This window comes from Eptatretus burgeri, chromosome 15, assembly GCF_056783735.1.
Source record: "Eptatretus burgeri isolate ZD-2024b chromosome 15, Ebu_testis_v1, whole genome shotgun sequence".
In the NCBI taxonomy this organism is placed as follows: domain Eukaryota; kingdom Metazoa; phylum Chordata; class Myxini; order Myxiniformes; family Myxinidae; genus Eptatretus; species Eptatretus burgeri.
In genome coordinates, this window is record NC_140975.1 from 31,466,864 (window position 1) to 31,486,863 (window position 20,000).

At 44.0% G+C, this 20,000-nt stretch overlaps 1 protein-coding gene across 11 annotated transcripts in view; it reads left to right on the plus strand.

Moving 5' to 3' along the window:
- The window catches only part of TEDC2 (tubulin epsilon and delta complex 2), a 16,405-nt gene extending 2,462 nt beyond the window's left edge, over positions 1-13,943 (plus strand). For 3 of the 11 annotated variants that reach the window (XM_085857230.1, XM_085857229.1, XM_085857231.1), the window contains exons 3-11: positions 600-709; positions 5,769-5,969; positions 6,174-6,531; positions 7,601-7,654; positions 8,427-8,505; positions 9,193-9,328; positions 9,447-9,548; positions 12,367-12,557; positions 12,744-13,943. In XM_085857230.1, the coding sequence (XP_085713356.1) occupies positions 610-709; positions 5,769-5,969; positions 6,174-6,531; positions 7,601-7,654; positions 8,427-8,505; positions 9,193-9,328; positions 9,447-9,548; positions 12,367-12,557; positions 12,744-12,887 (1,365 nt within the window). In that variant the 5' untranslated portion in view covers positions 600-609 and the 3' untranslated portion in view covers positions 12,888-13,943. The other 8 variants (XM_085857227.1, XM_085857232.1, XM_085857228.1 and 5 more) reach the window with 6 other exon arrangements.
- Positions 13,944-20,000: the final 6,057 nt, after the last annotated feature.

Sequence of the window (20,000 nt, forward strand, 5' to 3'; positions counted from 1 at the left end):
GTTTTGAGCCGAGTTGTGAGTCATTGTTGGCATCAACACGGCTGGTTAAAGTGCTCCAGAAGTGCTTGAGTGTCGTATTCCAGTTCGGTGATCCTAATGTTGAAAGTATGGAAAAAGCTCTTGATGTTTGGATCGAGGACCAAACGCAGAAAAAAAGTCCTTTGAAGGGGACCGGTGATACGGGAGGAAGCATTGCGCATCTATGAACATTTTCTTTCGGGGAAGAAGAAGATGCGGCCTCCATAGCGTCAGGGTAGCCGGGGAAGTGGCGTCAGCAAACCATGTTGCTTTAGAGAACTACCCACCGCAGCTCAAGAGACCGATTGAGGAGGAGCCCCCGAACAAACTATAGCCCCTTGCATTCCTTCGGTAACAGACAAGGCTAAATATATGGCCACTTTAGTCACATAGACGATGCTCTGGAGAAACCAAAATACTGCATTTACTATTGCATAAAACACAATAACTTATGCCTCCTAGTTTAGAGGTGATGTGTTGGTGTAATTTATGCACGTGACATCATCATCTTGTCATGGAGTCAGCGTGCTTCTTGAGTTGAGTTTAATGTTGCTGGCCACAAACCTGACTGTGATCAACAGGGCAGAGACAATGTACTCATGTGGCAGGCAACACTTGTTGCTGACAAGGTCATGCAGCAAGCACTGTGATGGGACTCGATCTGTGTCCTGCTGTCTCATCAAGTTGGAGGGTTCGATTCACACACACACACACACACACACACACACACACACACACACGTCAGGGGGCAGTGACGTCATTGGCATGATTTTTTTCATACCTGTCAGGCTACCACCTGATGTCTTCTTTTTTATTTCTTTGTTTGTCCTTTTGTCAGCACAGAGCATGAGTATGTGTATTAATTCGATAACCCTAAGCCCCTATCAGACTCCTAAAACCATCTACCTCCTCAAGATCCCTAAAGCCCTGAATAACTTTTCGAACCCACACACCCTTTAAGACTCCAAAGACCCTTAAGAACCCTGAACGCCCTGAGACTCCTTTCTACCCTTTAAAACTTTTTTCTCTACATAACCTGGAGACCCCTTTGACCTTTGGACCCTTTTTATACGTTTTAAGACCCTTTGGACACCTTCAGACAATTCCGAGCCTGTAGATCTTAAATTGCACCCTTTAGACCAGGGGTTGGGAACGTGTGGCTCGCGAGCCAGGTATGGCTCTTTTGATGATTGCATCTGGCTCGCAGATAAAATTGGAGTTTGAAACTTGGAAAGCCCAATATTTCTCGCAGAAGCTTTACCTATAGTTTGAATGGTGTCGTGCTTCATTCACGTGCAGGGCTGAACTTGGCAGAAGGAGAGAAGAAAAAACACCTCCGAATTGTCTGAAGCGGTTTTTGTTTCGTCCAGTCATGCGGCCGACGCGAGTAGTGATTTCGGTTCCTCCAATGACGTGCCGCCGCCGAGACTCGTCACGGAATTCATCTCGACCAATCACGCGCCACCGCTGAGGCGACAGCATCCCAGAGTCGGCCGGCCGCCCCGCACCTCTCGAGTATGTCAGCCCGTGCGCAGGCCAGCCAGACTCACTTGGGTCAACATCTCCCTCTCTCTCATTTGCTCAAAGCTAACCCTTCGACGAAGAAGATGGCAAAAAGAAAAAAAGATGAGGAGTATCGTACATTTCAGGATGAATGGGCCGAAGAATTCGCCTTTGTGGAGAGAGCAGGTTCTGTGGTGTGTCTAATTTGCAATGACAAAATTGCATCGATGAAACGGTCGAATATAAAGCGGCACTTCGACACGCGCAATGCTACCTTTGCATCAAAGTACCCTGTGGGAGACAGCAGAAAGAAAGCGTGCCAAGAGCTACTGAGCAGGGTGCAAGCCAGCCAGCAGCAACTCCGCGTATGGACCCGGCAAGGTGACTATAATTCCGCCAGCTTTGCTGGATCTTCAGCAATAGTGAGGAACGGAAAACCATTCACAGATGGCGAGTATGCTAAAACGTTCATGCTGGATGTCGCCAATGAACTTTTTGATGATCTTCCGAACAAAGACAAGATAATCAAACGAATACAAGACATGCCTCTGTCGGCAAGAACTGTTCATGATTGTACCATCATGATGGCAAACCAAGTGGAGGAAACGCAAGTGAAGGACATAAATACAGCGCCGTTCTTTTCCCTGGCTTTGTATGAGTCAACAGACGTAAGCCATTTGTCGCAGTTCAGTGTGATTGCAAGATATGCTGCTGGTGATACACTGCGCGAAGAAAGTCTTGCTGTTCTGCCAATAAAAGGGTCCACAAGAGGTGAGTATTTATTCAAGTCTTTCATGGAGTTTGCTCAAGAAAAAAATCTACGAATGGATAAACTTATCTCGGTGTGTACTGATGGTGCTCCGTGTATGGTGGGGAAAAACAAAGGATTTGTGGCGCTTCTCCATGAACATGAAAATAGACCCATCCTAAGTTTCCATTGCATACTACACCAGGAGGAACCTTGTGCTCAGATGTGTGATGGGCAGCTTGGCGAAGTGATGTCGCTGGTCATTCGTGTGATCAACTTTATTGTTGCCCGAGCCTTAAATGGTCGTCAGCTTAAAACACTGCTGGATGAAGTTGGAAATAACTATCACGGTCTGCTTTTGCACAGCAATGTGCGTTGGTTGTCAAGAGGGAAGGTGCTTAGCCGTTTTGCGGCTTGCCTGAACGAAATCCGGACTTTCCTTGAAATGAAAGGGATTGAGCATCCTGAGCTAGCCGAAACTGAGTGGCTCCTCAAGTTTTACTATCTCGTGGATATGACTGAACATCTGAACCAGCTCAACGTGAAAATGCAAGGCATTGGAAATACAGTGTTATCCCTTCAACAAGCTGTGTTTGCTTTTGAAAACAAGCTTGAGCTCTTTATCATGGATCTTGAAACAGGTCGTTTACTACATTTTGAAAAACTGAGACAATTTAAAGATGCATGCACAGCAAGTGAGCCCACTCAAAACTTTGATCTCCACCAGTTAGCTGGCTTCACATCCAGTCTCCTACAGTCATTCAAAGCACGCTTTGGAGAATTTCGTGAGCACACTCGTCTTTTTAAGTTCATCACCCATCCAAACGAGTGTTCACTGAACACAGCCGACCTGAGTTACATTCCTGGTGTCTCCGTCAGAGATTTTGAAGCAGAAGTGGCTGACCTGAAGACCTCAGACATGTGGGTGAATAAGTTCAAGTCACTGAATGAAGATTTGGAAAGAATCGCATGACAGAAAGCAGAGTTGGCGAGCAAGCACATGTGGACAGAAATGAAAAAACTTCAACCCGAAGACCAGCTGATTATCAAAACTTGGAACGCGCTTCCTGTCACATACCTCACACTGCAGCGTGTGAGTATTGCTGTATTGACCTTGTTTGGATCTACGTATGCATGTGAGCAGTCATTCTCACATCTTAAAAACATCAAGTCCAACCTACGATCACGTCTAACGGATGAAAGCCTCAACGCTTGCATGAAGCTTAACCTCACCAAGTACCAACCAGACTACAAAGCCATCAGCAAATCCATGCAGCACCAGAAGTCCCATTAATGGTGAGTATTATAACATTATTTAAAAGAATAAATTCAGAGGCTTATTATACTCACATTTAGTTGAATTCAGTCTTAAAATATATTATATGGCTCTCACTGAAATAGATTTCCAAATATTTTGCTTTAATGGCTCTCTGAGTCAAAAACGTTCCCGACCCCTACTTTAGACCCATTTCGACCTTTTTTAACCTTCAGACCCTTTTACCTTTACAACTTTTCAGACCTTTGACCTTTACACATTTACAACTACGCCATTTAGACCTTTCATTTAGTACATCCTGCCATTTATTTGCCACACAAAATATTACCACACAAAACAAGTCCTGGTGAGGGTCTGCAATCTGATTGTTCTTTATAGTTTCCTCTCCCCACCAATGGTGGACAAAGGTTATGTTTTTACCCTGTCTGTCTGTCTGTCTTTTTGTGTTTGTTTGGGTGCAGGATATCACAAAAAGATATGGATGGACTTGGATGAAATTTGGTGGGCAGGTTGGGTGAATGACAAGGACGAACTGATTATATTTTGATGAAGATCCTGATTCTGATCCGGATCTGCATTCTATAATTTTTGAAGTGATTCTTCATCATCAAGAGATAGGGCCAAAAATGATATACACCGATGAGCCAAAACATTATGACCACCTGCCGAATATGCTGTTGGTCCTCCATGTGCCACTAAAACAGCATTGACCCGCCGAGGCATGGACTCTACAAGACCCCTGAAGGTGTCCTGTGGTATCTGACACCAAAACATTAGCAGCAGATCCTGTAAGTTGTGAGATGGAGCCGCCGTGGATCGGACTTGTCGGTCCAGCACATCCCACAGATGCTCAATCGGATTGAGATCTGGAGAATTTGGAGGCCAGGGCAACACCGTGAACACTTCATCATGTTCCTCAAACCATTCCCGAACAATGTGTGCAGTGTGGCAGGGCGCATTATCCTGCTGAAAGAGGCCACTGCCATCGGGGAATACCATTGCCATGAAGGGGTGTACCTGGTCTGCAACGATGTTTAGGTAGGTGACACGTGTCAAATTGACGTCCACATGAATGGCCAGACCCAGGAATTCCCAGCAGAACATTTCCCAGAACATTACACTCCCTCCACCGGCTTGTAGTCTTCCCACAGTGCATCCTGGTGCCATCACTTCCCCAGGTAAACGGTGCACATGTACACGGCTATCCACTTGATCTAAAAGAAAACGGGACTCATCGGATCAGGCGACCTTCTTCCACCGCTCCAGGGTACAGTTCTGACGCGTGCCCATTGTAGGTGCTTTCGATGGTGGACAGGGGTCATCATGGGCACTCTGACCGGTCTGCGGCTACGCAGCCCCATACGCAGCAGGGTGCGATGCACTGTGGATTGTGACACATTCCTCCCGTGACCACCATTAAATTTTCTGTGACTTGTGCCACAGTAGACCTTCTGTCGGTTCAGACCAGACGGGATAGCCTTCGTTGCCCTTGCGCATCGATGAGCCTTGGGCGCCCAACACCCTGTTGCCCAACACAAACACCCAGTTTGTGGTTTGTCCCTCCTCAGACCACTGTCGGTAGGTTCTCGCCACTGCTGACCGGGAGCACCCCACAAGCCTTGCCATTTCAGAGATGCTCTGACCCAGTCGTCTGGCCATTACAATTTGACCCTTGTCAAAGTCACTCAAATCTTTACTCCTGCCCATTTCTCCTGCATCCAACACATCAACTTCAAGAACTGACTGTTCACTTGCTGCCTAATATATCCCACCCCTTGACAGGTGCTATTGTAACAAGATAATCAATGTTATTTACTTTACTTGTCAGTGGTCATAATGTTTTGGCTCATCAGTGTATAGCACGATATCACAAACGGTTTTGGACAGATTCGGACGAAACTTTGTGGACAGTTTGAGTGTATGCCAAGGCCGAATTGATTTGATTTTGGTGAAAATCTATATCCAGGCGGAGGCATGCACTCTACCGATTGCCCTTCTAGTTTCTATTGTCATATGTTTATTTTTAGCTGCTGCCTTCCTTCCTCTACATCTTCTCTTAGTCCAGGAACCTATCCCCATTTTTCCCATTGGGTTTAAGTATTAACTTTTGTAGTTTTGGAGTTTGTGGCACTTTTCAGCAACGTAATCCCCGCAGTATTTGGGTTTACTGTACTCGTCTGTTTTTCATATTGGAAGGTCTAACCAAGTGCCCTTTGTGTCCAGGTGGTTTGTCCACGGAAACCAAGGATCTCGAAGTCCTCACTGAGGCTTTAGCCCGTGCCCTCAGGGTAAGAACACATGAAGGTTTCGATCCTAAAAACAAAGTGTTTGTTGGATCAGAGACCAAGGATGGAGATTCATCAAAACCTCATCGGGACACATCACGGGGCAGGCTGCCTGGGCATGATTTGACTGCTAATAAAGGTAAAGCTTTGACTTTGATGAAAATCTGGATCTGGGCATGCGCTAAGCTTACTTGTCAAAATATCGTTTTACTTTTTGGCATTATAATTATCAAGGAATTGGGAATGTTCATGTGTAATTTCGTTTGAGATTGTATATGTGCTTTACAACAGTTTATAATCCTTTTTTTTGTTTATTTTTCTTTCTTTCTGTTTTTTCTCGAAGGCAAATACACAAGAAAAGCTCCATTCAAATTTGGCAAGAAAAATTTGGCAACTGGAAAGAGCTCTACGCGTGCAGTGGGGTTGAGCACCTCAAACGCATCTAAACCATCAGGAAGGACTCCTGAAGGACGGGTTTCCAGAGACATTGGTTCCACAAAAGCCAATGTGAGGCCTTCCAGTGTGCCACTCATTGGAGTTGATGCATCAGTGAGGAATCGCGTACCTGCATCAAGTTCCTGCGTGATGGAGGGGGCTATGCAAGTGTTCTCAGAACAAGAATGTGAAGATGATGCTCAAGGAGTGACGAGTGTGAAAAAGATGACTGACGATACAAATTCGTTTCTTCTTGAAAGAGATGGGTAATTTGATGTCCATTTTCTTGAAGGGCTACTGTAGTGATTGTACTTGTTTTAATGATGGATGTAATAAAATAACCAGCATTTGTTGTTGTTGTTGTTTTTTGTTTGTCATTATATCATTTTCAAAAATACAGAGCTATGGCATTGAGGATAAAAACTTTAATGATTTGTACCATTTTTATGCCTCTGCAGCCGAAATCGTCGGAGGCATGTTTTCAGGTTGTCCCTCCATGTGTGCATGCATAGCAGATTTTCATGACCGAAATGACTTGTGAAATATTCAAGGGATTTTGACCAAACTTGGTACAAGTATGTAATATGCATAGATTCTCTCTGATTGGATTTTGGGTTCAAAGAGTCAAAGGTTTATGATCATGTGACCTTTAATTGAAAATCTTTGTCACCACAATAACTTGTGAACCACAGAAGGGATTTCTACCTAACTTGTCAGAAGTGTGGACTGCGTCACAAAGATGATCCGATTCAATTTTGGGATGAACAGGTCAAAGGTCATGTGCCCTGTGAAAATAATTTTGCACATCATAACTAAAGTTAGTCATCTGATGTTTTCTCTCCTCTCCTCTCTCTCTCTCTCTCTCTCTCTCTCTCTCTCTCTCTCCTCCCCGCTCTCTCTCTCCTCTCTCCCCCCCACCCCCCTCTCTCTCTCCCCCTCTGCTCACATGACCTTTAAATTTTCATGTGACCTTTAATAGAGATCAAACACAACAGTGGGTTGACACCTAATGCGGGCGGAGGCATATCCATCGACTCCTCACATCAAATTATATTTTCTAGCTGATCGAGTTTTTGAGCCCAAGTATCTCAGATAATTATTCATTCACTCCTGATGTTACTTGATTCCATTGTCCACCATCTTCAGTGCTGTAGTGCTCAATTTCTGAGTCATTGGACAGACATGAACCTCATTTGTGATTTGAGAACGTGGATGTTGATACCTTTCTGTAGTATTTACTGTCAAAGTTTTAGCCACTGTCTGCCAGTGTGTATTTTCCTTGTTTCAGAAATGAATGTGGTCCTTTTTGATGTTTTCTTGTCATTATGTTCCCAGAAAGAACTTGGTTTTACCTGAGCGATGGAGAAAGCTTTACATGACCAATCAAAGGTGAGTTTTGTTGTCTTTTATGTCATAGTAAATGCAGTATTTTGGTTTCTTCAGAGCATGGTCTATTTGACTAAAGTGGCCGAACATTTAAGCTTGTCCGTTCTGGAATGAATGCAAGGAGCTATAATTTGTCCGTGTGGAGATCTATTTTTATATCGCTCATTAATTCTCAGATCTACCGTAATCGAGATGCCCTTACAAGGTTCTGCATTGTTACCTCTGCACCGAAGGTGGATGGAGGTTATGTTTTCACCCATGTCTGTTTGTCTGTTAGGTGAGCAGGATAACTCAAAAAATTATGGATGGATTTCGAGAAAACTTGGTGGACAGGTTGGGTGTGTCACGAGGATGAACTAATTCGATTTTAGTGAAGGTTCGGATCTAGATACGAGAATTCTTTAAGTGATGCTTCACCATTGAGAGATGTGGTCAAAAACGTTATTTAGCAAGATACTTCAAAACTGAATCGGATGAAAGTTGGTGATGCCTTGGGTAGGTGACAAGAACAAGCTGATTCGATTTTGATTCAGGTCCGGATGCGAATTCAGCCTTTCGGTGTGATACAAAACGTAAAATGTTCAGCCTTGCTGCGGAGGTTTGCGCTCCGAGTGCCGTTCTTGTGTTGCAGATGCATTAATGTGGGGGGTGGGGGGGAGGGGTCCTGATTTCCATGGTGTTTACAAATAGATTGCCCTAATGCAAGTTTACCTAACTTATTGTGATGATGTAAAAGTCTGACCTCACCAAGAATGTAATGTTCGCTTGACTTTAGGCTTCGTGAGAAGGCTTTTCGACTCGAGTCCCGCTGTTTGCCTGAGGAGGAGATTTTTGTCAAGAAACTTAAATTGGTGGTAAATTTTTATACTTTTTAATATTTTTCAAAAGCCAATTAATCCTTTGTAATTTAACCTTTTCATGAAAGTTAGACTTGGACAGATTTTTTTTGTTTGTATTTATGATTTGTGTTCACTTTCAGATAGCCTGGTGTTGACTTAGTGGTTAGGGTGGTGGCTTGGGATCCCAGGGTCCTGAGTTCAAGCCCCGTTGGCTGCTGAATTAACACCAGGGGGTTGACTCAGCCTGTCATCCTTCCGAGGTCGGCAAAATGAGTACCAGTGTACTGGTCCCGGTGTATGCCCCGGTTAGAATAGGTGTACCATATCCCTGTGTGTCGTAAGAGGCGACCAGGGTTGGCGTCAGGATGGCATCCGGCCATAAAACATTGCCTCAAGAAAAAGCCCAACCCCTGCACAGCAGGGAAAAATGGCTGTAAAAACGGTCACTTTCAGATACTGAGTTGATGAGGGTTGGGATTGTTGTCACACCAAGTGTGGCCGACTCGCTTGTTCCCTAAATCGACTTCATTGATAACTTTGGGGATATTTTTTGAGCAGCAACCATGTCTAAATTGGGGAAGTTATGCATGCACAGTATTGAAGGTGTGGGAGCAGGATTTCTGGGCAATGGTAAAAGCAAGCAACTTACACAGCATGCTGTCTCAATGCTTTTAAAAGCTAACTGCCAACATGCAATCCTAGTTCGCACGGGGTGGTGTTAGTCCCACCGGTCCTGCCGAAGCGGAGACCTTCGTGGCTGAAATACGACAAATGGCTTTGGAAATCTCTGCTGTTGTTGAGGATTACGAGGCTGAATGTGCCGGTGAGCAATGTTTTGGTGAGAGGTGTTTCGCCATTCCGGTTTTGCTCCGTACAACTTGCACTCATTTGCTCGCTTTTGTCGGAAGCGTTGCCTTTCTTGAAATTGCCGCGCACCTGATCATTTGTTCATGCAGAAAGTGTTGGGTGGCAGGAATCTTACCGCAGCCTGAAAACAATGGAGCTTCTCCTTGACCTTATTTCGGAACTGCAGGAAGAAGCATCTCTTATCGCCGCTGGTAAATGATCATTGTAATCTCATACATGCATCTCATACTTCATAATTATGACGACCATATTTTCATGCAAATAACCTGCCCCCTGGTATTCCCCCATACCTGGAAAAAAAAAACGTGCACTTGAAAAATTTCAGGCAGGTATACCCCACAAGTTAGGGGTGTGTTCCATTACCACGTTTCTTGTAGAGTGCGAATTGGCTTAATCATTCAAGCAAGCACTCTATTTAGACCGTCGATAAGGAATGGCTGGCTTGGCAATTGCTAGTAGCTGCTTGTTAACTGAACCCACCCTGGGTTTCCTCTCCACATGACGGGGAGATGCACGATCTCCATATTTCCAGCAGCCGACACAGCTTTGTTGTCAAGGGCCAACGAACAGCTCCTTTCAAATACAACTGTGGTAAATAACCAATTGACATGAAAATGAATATCTTGAGAAAGGGTTATTGTAATAATTAAAGTTTATTCAACCTATATGTTAAAAACCAGCGTGGTTTCCAGAACCGATGTGACCGAAAACTATGCTGTTGATCCATTATAAATGTATACCCTGCAGTACCTGCAGGCTGTTGAATTTTATATCATTCCACGAAATCATCCATACCATTACAAGTCTCTGCCGTACAATTTGTTGTCGGTGAAAGTAAAAGAAAACGTAAAGGTTTCATGGCCAAATTCAAACTGAAGGTTGACAAAAAAAAAAGTGTCATGATTTCTGGAGAAGACGACGACTCGAGTGATGATGACATGGATTGTGACAGACCTAGGGTGTGTTCAGTTATCAAGCAGCTAGCTCGCGCTTGCCAAGCCAGACATTCCTTATCAACTGTGTTGAATGGACAGCTGGCTTGAATGCTTAAGCCACGTGGCAAGCACTCCACCAGAAACTTGGTAACTGAACACCACCCTCACTCACACTTGCCGATTCAGAGCTGCTTCAACTGTTTCACAATGACACAGAAGACGAGGAGTTTTTGGACTTTGCAGAAGATGACTCACCGGTACCTTAAAATGGCTTTGGAATTAAGATATGTGTGCGTGTGTGTGTCGGTAAAATATGTGAAACTACTGTAATTAAAGATGTTGCAATTAAACTTGCAAAAATAAATACATAAACTGCCTCTTTTTTTTAATCTCATTGATAATTTAACTTGGCCTCCACACATGGTGAAATATCGTGCAACACACACACACACACACACGCACACACACACACGCACACACACACACGCACACACACACACACACACACACACACACGTATACCCCGCAGTTTCAATTTTTGGAACCAATTTAATGTGTTGCCCACGGGTTATTTGCATCAAAATACAGCGGTACAGTGATGAGCAATGATCTCAACATGTCATTGCTGCAGAGTACAAAAGCTGTGTAGGACATTTATTTTAATGTGATGTCATTATGAAATTTGTTTAACTTGTGTCTGGGCCAGAAGTATGACCTGCCATGATTGGTTGGCCGTTTCTTTGACCGAGAGCAGTTTATCCCAAGATGTTTTTGCGTATGATTTGCCCGCACACCCGTGCAGTGGGTGATGGGGTTTTGCAATCACTTGTGCGTGTGTCCAGGCTGTAACGTTTTTATTTGCAATTTGGGATTCTTTCTGGATTGTATTTGTATCCGAGTTTGCAATAATGTTTTGTGTTCAGTTCCTCCTGTGTGTTCCCTTGGAACGTCGAGACAGTTTGGTTGCCATGTGCATTGCACATGGTGCGTTCGACGAGATGGCTCGAGGTCCTCATGGAATTCCTCAGTGCGCTCGTTCAGCTTGGACTTTTTTATCTGTCACTTTAGATTCCACATACATGTAGATGTGGTTTGTTGTACAACTGTGGGAAATAAGGAGAAGCTGACTTTTCGGGTGTTGACCCTTTTTTGCTCCAAGTTAACGCCCGAAGTGTCACCTTATCCTCACCACCTATGGCGGTTAGTATACCTCGATCAACGTCCTGTCAATTTCATCCATTGTCCTACCTCTCCGCCGATGCAGATTGACATTAGACCTTCACCAATAAGACGAGTTCTTCTTCAATTTTCGCTTGTTATTTATTTATTTTCTCCACAACATCGAGGCTCCTGGAAGAGCGAGTTGACTGGGTAAATGGAAATAAACTGACAGTTTTTAAATTTATTATTATTATTTTTTTTTTTGTTACTGGAACATTCCTCTTGATTGACCAATTTCTCTGCCTTGTTTTCAATTCACTTATTTATTTTTATTTATCAAGTCAAGGCTCGTGGAAGAGCTAGAACACTGAACAAATCAAGGCACAACCGAACAAAAGGAACAGTAGAGAGAGGGAGGGGAAACACCAACAGCAGCATTGAAGGATAAAATAGAGGGGGACTTGGATGAATGAGGGGTAGGGGATGATTCATGGGGTGGACAAGATGTACTCAGAAGCAAACTCCCAGGAAGAAAAAACAGGAAAGTTGGAAAGGGGGTGGAGGTGGGGTTTAATAGGGGTAGAAAAGATCATAGTTTTGGATGGGGGATGATTTGAAAGCAATCTTCGTCAAACCCACCGTTCCACCAAAACACCTTTTCTGCCAAAGTTTGCCTGATACGGAAAGGGGTAAGATGAAGGCCATTATGCATTACAAAGCACTTTGTATATTTAGCATTGGATCATGGACACACAGGGTGGGTGGTTGCTTTCGAAGTTCATGTATGGCCACGTATCACAGACTTTTATTTTATTTGTCATTAATATTGTCCATATAGCCAATGTAATGCCATTGCAACTTTTCCTCCAAACAACCTTCACCATGTTGACAAAAGTTCTTTCCTGTGGTTCAGCTCTACAGCAGTGGCAGCAGGATAGACAACTCTTGGGTGTTCCAGACCCACTTGGTTTGCCTGACCAATCAGATTGTGTGCACGGGCTTAGACCTCTTGTACTGTCGTATAAAACCCTGGAGGAGTTGCTGACCTGGGAGAAACTTCGCCATGAGGTCCAAGAGTTGCAACAGCAGTTGTATCTACAGAAGGTGCGTGCATTCATGTGGCCCATGTAGTTTGTTTACAGCACAAAGCTTTGCTTTCAAATACCATGTGGTTACCAAGTGTTTTATTATTCGTTTTATGATGTGAAGAAATTGCGTAAATCAGGGATGTATTTCTGTCTCTTACGAATTGTTTGCTTTTATATGCCTCATGTTTTTGTTCCTTCACAGGCCATAGCTAAAGAGGTGCTTCCATTGGTCGAATCCATGGAAACCGACTCTGTGGACTTTGCCTCAGTCTTCCGTGTGGCCTATTCTTTACTGTGCGAGAACAGTCGTCACTTTCCTTCGCTCATGGTAGATTCCTCAAGATGAACACCGCTCTGTGAGCTTTTATACTTTGGGTTGACATATAGTGTCCTCTCATCAAGATGAGTTTAGATAAGATGGTTGCCACTTTTACGTCCCACTGATGTAAAGATGATTGCTCTTATTATCTTGCCAAACGCAGAGCGTTTTGCAAGATCTGTTTTTTCGTCGGTTTGTTTGTGTATTTATTTTTTTGTTACAATTGATTTTCAAGTTTCAACGAGCTCTGTAGATCACAGTTTTCGTGCAATCGCTCTCAAACTTGATATGTATACTCGTGAGCGCAATAGCTTTCAACACACAAAATGTTGAAGGTCGAGGTCAAAGGTCAAGGTCACTAGAAGGTCAAACATCAAAATCAACGAAACCCTTAACTTTTGAGTAATTTTTATCAAATAATCTCCAAACTTGGTGGATATATAGTATATCGATAGGCGCTCAGCTGATTAGTTTTTGGTGGCGATCGGCCTTGACCTTCATGGTTTGCGCCTAAGGTCGAAGTTGACGATCATGAAGGTCATTTTTAAATCTTTGACTAACAATATCGAGTAGTACCTCAAATTGAACCCCAAGAAGAGTGCTTTTCAGATATAGCTATAATTTGACGACAGAATCTTTTGCTGACGTCATTGATGATATAAATATTTTTGTTTTTGGCAAGATAACCTTCAGCCTATGGCCGAGGTTCGCATCTCGTTTTATTTTATTTTTTGGTGAATACAATTCTTTAAGGCTCACACATTGTATCTTGTATATCTTACACATAGCATTTGGACATGTCCACGTCAGACCTTGAAACATTTATGATTTCACCTCCATTCAAAAGATGTTTCACTCATTACTTTGTTCACTTCACATTTCGTTCCTGGAATGGGAAGTCTTTGTCTACCTGAAATGCATCCCAGTAAGTCTCATCGTTAACTCTTGTTGACAGATAAGTTGAAACCTGTTTCCATCCACATTCCCATCATTCTTGTAAATCAAATTTTCATTGTGGTGTTGATAACGTATGCAACTTTGTACATCCATTTTCTATGAATAAAGGTAGCGCAACTTTTACAATTCTGGTTAAGGTCTGTTTGCTTTTCTATCTGAACCCCTGAATGATTATTATTATGCATGGAATGCCCCCCTTGTTTGGTATGGTCGATGATGATGTCTTACAGACTGCCCCTCCTCCTTTTGGGTTGGGGCCCATGGTAATGCCCTACACACTGCCTGTGTCTCTTGTTGGTTGTGGTCAGTGGTAATGCCTTGCACTACCCCCCACACAATTAGGTCATAGTCTGTGTTAATTCCTTACATGGTACGCATTGCCTTTCCCCAATGTTGGTAATGCCCTATATACTGCACCTTCCCCAATAGGCCTTGGTTCATAGTAAGGCCGTGCAAAGTGCCTGTCCCCTTAATGGGTCATGGTCCACGGTGATACTCCACACCGTGCTCCTCCCCTTGAGGGGTTTGTCCCCTGGTAATGCTTTACACACTGCCCCTTCGTTACCCTTGTAGTTCATGGTGAGGGTAATGGTTGTGAAGACTTCTTTGCCAAAATGCTTTTGTGTCTCTCTCTTTTTAGAAAATGCAAAGAAAATTGGTTCTAAAATCTGTTATGACATCATTTTTGGTTCAAGCACTCAAAATATCAGATGAATAAAATTTGGAGGGGTTTTACAGAAACTTGCAGGAAATGATAGAACAGGTACCTAACTAAAGGAGATGTTTTAATTATTATTGGAGAAGCAGCAGCACCAAGGATTGCAACAAAGCATGGACTTGGGATCCGAAATAAGATCTGATCCGGGAGTGAATTCTGGAGTTGTCTGAAGAATGAGCTTGTAATTGCAAATACATGGGTCATACAACCCAAGCGTAGATTGTACACAAGTCATGGACTTCACCTGAGAGACAACATAGAAATCAGATTGACTACATTCTAATCAATAGAAGATGACGTGCTCTTCAATCTGCCAGGTACAGACTGTGGGACTGATCATAAATTTGTGGGAAAACTGCAAGTCCAATTGAAAAAGGTTAAAAAATGAAAATAAAAACTCTGACCAGGTATGATCTTGAAAATGTATCTAATGTGAGAGTTTAAAAGAGTGGTTACAAATGACAGCTGGAGGGATTGACACCATGTCTCTGAATGAGTGTTGGAGTTTTTGACTACCCATTTGTATTGAAAGCCTATACTTGTGGAGGAGTTCATTCTTGACCAGAGCCTGGAGCATTGTCAGTGTGAATGACTGCAGGTGGACCATCCAACGGTCGGAGCTCGATGCATAAACACAGTAAAATCACCTGACGTTTGTTTTCCAGTAACATGGTAAAGGTGAGGGAAGTCACACATTCCCTTTAGGACAAGGATAATTTGGTGTTCCTGTTTTCAGACATCAGCAACGGAGGAAAGACCAACCTTCTCTGGGGGGGGGGGGTCTGCAGTGGATTGTGGAATCCAATTGTGGAGCACCTTCTTCAAAGAGGAACAATAATGACAGCTTTATGAGACGTGTTTGATGGACTTGTTCATGTCAAGAGTGTAGAAGTGGTGGTGCATTACAAGCTTCAGCTGATGGCAGGAGGGGTGATCTAGACTAATGTGAGTGGCAGAGATGAGTCCGTCCAGAACCTGCCGTAGAACAATGATACACTCCCATGAAGGAACAAATGGGTCATATCGGCAATCGACCAACAAACCATCTTCCGCGATGGTTGCCAAGTTCAGGTACCTCTTCACATCCTTGATATCAGTATGCCTTTTTGATGGATCTGTCCCTTGTTTTAGTGGAAATGAGTGCACCATAAATCAGAACTCTCGGACTGAAGAGTGTACCATGCTGAATGGTTCATGAAGGGCAGTTTTGACACACCTGTGATGTCTTTAGTTGAGGATAGATGAACCACACAGGTTTCTGTTCGATGCATGAACAAGCAAACTTCGCAATCAGGATTGTCACTGTCGGGGGCATTTCGACTAGCGAAGTCAGATCGCATATTTGCAGTCTGCTATGTTGTGGACGGAATCCTGATAGCGACTTACTGTCTACAAGAACGTAGATTCTCTTGGACGAGCTGAAAATTCACCCTGACAAATTTCAAATTCTTGAACACAGGGTTTGTTGTCTGTGAAGATACAAGCCTTGTGCTGGAACTGAATGACAAAGGGATGAAAATGCTTGGTTAGGACAACGATAGACAGTGCTTAAACATCACAGGGCAGCCAGGTTATCTGATGACCACGTAGTTTTGCAATGAAACAACCAGCAAGCTGTGGCTTTCCATCCTGGGTAATGTCCAGAGTAGTACTGATACCACTCTTCACAGATCCATCGGTCTCTATTCAGTGCAGCCTATGGCTGCTGGTTGCATCATTGGTTGGGACGTGGCTATGCCGCTGATGCAGTGTCCCCCTTACCAGTACACTGGTACTCATTTTGCCGACCACAGAAGGATGACAGGCTGAGTCAACCTGGTGTATTTTAATTCAGCAGCCAACGGGGCTTGAACTCAGGACCCGAGGAACTCAAGCCGCCACCCTAATCACGAAGCCAACACCAGGCTCATCCATCGGTGATGATCCATAATTGAATCTCTGGCCACGGGAGTAGGATTGTGCAGTGTGAAGATCGGGTTTTTTGGGCTGTACAAAAGGTATGGGTTAGTTCATCCAACCAAATGACCTTGTCCATGACCAGTGACAACAGCATCCAGAGAGGACAGGAGACTGGAGTATCTGAGTAACACGGCACAGTGAATATTATGGTTGGTGGAAGATATCTCAGCAAACCCACATGTATAGTTGGTTCCATCATGGAGTAAAACTTGGCGCTATGCTGGGCAGAAAAAGACATCATTGTGTTCCGTGAAAGGTGTCCCACCGACTATACCGATGTCTAAATTATCTACTGCAAGGCCTTGGAACCTGATTTTTTTTTTTTGTTGCATGCCAGGTTACAATAAACTTCATGAACGACTTTAAGTGATGATGAGTCATTTGCCTGCTGAGTTTACTGGAAGCTCTTATTCATGTCTCGGCTTAAAGGCGAGGCGGATGATGTTTCTTGTGATGTTGCTGTCAATGGTGATATGAGTGGTGTGATAGCTGGAAAAGGTATCTATGTAAGGCGATTGGCAGACCTGTGTTCTGTGTGCCAAACCCAACCACGTTAGGAGGAAGGTCTTCTTCAGGAAGGACACAGCAAATCTGGAGTAGGGTCATCTGTATCATCGTCCGACTGTTCCAAGACGTTCACAATCTGCCGAGCCTTGGCTAAATATTTCCGGCCCAGGTCTGGGAGGTATTTACATTCGTTAAGAAAGTGGTGATCCGGTCTCCCTGCCTGAATACACAAAGGGTATGATATTTGTGGGCATTGACGTTTGTAAGGCCTGACATTCTTAGGTGATTGAGAGCCTGCACATTCATGATGGGATAAATTAATGGGAGATGTGGTTGCACATATTACTTTGGCATTTTCCATTGTGATAATTTTGTCAAGCAAAGACAATAAAGCTTAGGAAATCTCTGGCTTGATGGAGGAAATGGACGAGAGCATGCTTACAGAACTGGCAACCCACTGCACTATGACGAGGGATCTGCTCATCATGGGTGACCTAAATGCATTCCATGTTAACTGGGATAGCACGATATTTACCGGAGTACCGAGCTCATTCAGCAGTCGATTGCTGGATTTTGCTCGTGATGAGCTAATGAAGTCCACACGCTACTCTGCAGGACAAGAACCGTCATGCCTTGACATTGTCTTTACCAAGGATGATGCAGATGTGCAAATGAGACCATCACTGCCAGCACTAGAAAATAGTGACCACGTCGTGCTCCATTGGAGGCAGTTTCTTCTTTTCATGGATGCACCACGGCATATGACGGGGTAGAACCTAAACATCTGGAAAGCTGACTTTACAGGGACAATATGTGCTGCCACTAATATCCATTGGGAGCTAGACAAACAAGATTCAACTGAGCTAGTATGGCAGCATGTTCGATCATCTATCCACAACCTTGTGCAGAAGCATTCCTCGGAGTGTGAAGAATACAAAAACGGCAGAATTCCTTGGTGAATAGGGATATCCTGAAGCTTTTAGCGATGAAGCGTAAACGCTGGAGGCACGATTGGAGGCGGACTATGTTGTTGAAGTCATCAGTCGCCAATGCAAGCAGAGCTTCAAAGAAGCGAGACGGTTCTACGAAACAGCGCTTGCAAGTTAGGCAAGGGCAGCATCGAAACATCTGTATGCCTACCTGCAGGGCAAGACCGACAGGGCAAGTTTGTCAAATGAGGAACGCAGGTGACCCGAGAACGAGTGAGCACACTTTGAGTTGAAGATGTAATCTGGACAGAGGATATGGAGACAGTACAATGCCTCTCTGACCACTCTTCTAATGCGTTCACATGCGAGCAACCAGGACCCCTTCCAGAGTTCACGTGCCAAAATCCACCGCTGACACATCTCTCTGAAGTTTCTTTTCTCAGTTGTCGATGTGAAGAGACAACTTCGGCGATAGATCCAAATAAAGCGCCAGGACCTGATGGTATTCACCCCAAAGTTCTGTTTGAGCTTGCTACCGAGTTAGCCATGCCATTATGGAGAGCCTTTCACTTGTCCAGCATCCACTGGGACCTTGCCTCAGCATTGGAAAATGTCGCATATATTTCCTATTTAAAAAAAAAAACAAGTGACAAGCAGTAGCCTGGAAACTAGACCCGTTAGCCTAACATCAGTGGTCTGCAAAGTTCGGCAACGACTGCTGAAACGTAATATTATGGCCTCCTTGGAAGAACACAGGCTATTATTGCCAGTACAACATGGCTTCCGGGAGAAACACTCGTGCCTCTTGAACTTATCAGTGCAAGATAGTTAGACACTCGCAATAGACCAGTGTCATGCAGTTGATGTAGTCTATGTGGGCTTTTCACTAAGGCTTTTTATACAGATCCATATGGGCGACTTCTGCTGAAATTCGAAGGGCGAGGAATTGGACAACCACAGCCATTACTCTCCTGGATCTGAGATCTTCTTACAGGCCGTAAGGAGCGGGTCTCCATAAACGGTCCTTTTTACCGTGGAAAGAAGTCCTGAGCAGCGTACCGCAGAGTTCCAAACTCGGTCGTGTCTTATTTATAGTGTACATCGACGATTTGGCAGATAGTCTCCATTCTCAGGCCTACTGTTTACTGATGATGTTCAAATATGGTGTGATGCCCCGAAGAGTGGCAAGCGATCAGTGTTGCAAGATGACCTGCTTCGTCCGGAGAGCAGGGCAGACCAGTGTCTGATGCAACTGAACCCCCGAAATTGCAATGTTATGCACAAAGGGCGCCAAAGTTCACCACAGATGTATCGACTCAATCCCGTTGCTCTGCCGGTTGTGATGGAGCGAGGTACTGACTGCCCTTGGAGTTTCCTCGCAGGTGACAGTCACTGACAAAGCAATGCGCCATGGCCGCAAGTCGGACTCGGAGTGCTTTTTGCCATTTGTCGTACTTTTGATGAGATTACAACAGATGTTTGTAGATCCTCGTGGAGGATCTCCAAGTTTTACTCACGTTGTTGTTCTTCATCTTCTTCTTGTGGACTTTTTTGTTTCATAGCCTACAGTTTTCATCGAAACTTCTTGAAACTTGGCATGTACATGTAAACATACCCTGCGCAGACAGGAACCATCTCCGATTTTGAAAATTCCTCCGAGAAAAAAAAGTTATGACGTCAAAATATCTCCACTAATGGGAATCGCCAAAAAAAATTATCTCCGAAACTAGGCAAACTTTTTGAATTCTGTGTGCGGGAATCGAACAGGGCATTAGCAGAGATGAATTACCGCACATATGATGCATCACTATGACGTCATATCAATTTTTATGACATCATTCCTATTTTTTGACTTTTTTGTTTCACAACCCAGAGTTTTCATCGGATCTTCATGAAACTTGCCATGTATATGCAGAAAGCCCACGCGCAGGCAGTAACCATCTCTGATTTTGGAAATTCTTCCTAGAAAAAAAGTTGATGTCATAATATCGCCACGAATGGAAATCGCCGATACCATCATCTCCGAAACTAGGCAAGCTGTTTGAATTTTGTTTGTGGGAATCAAGCCGG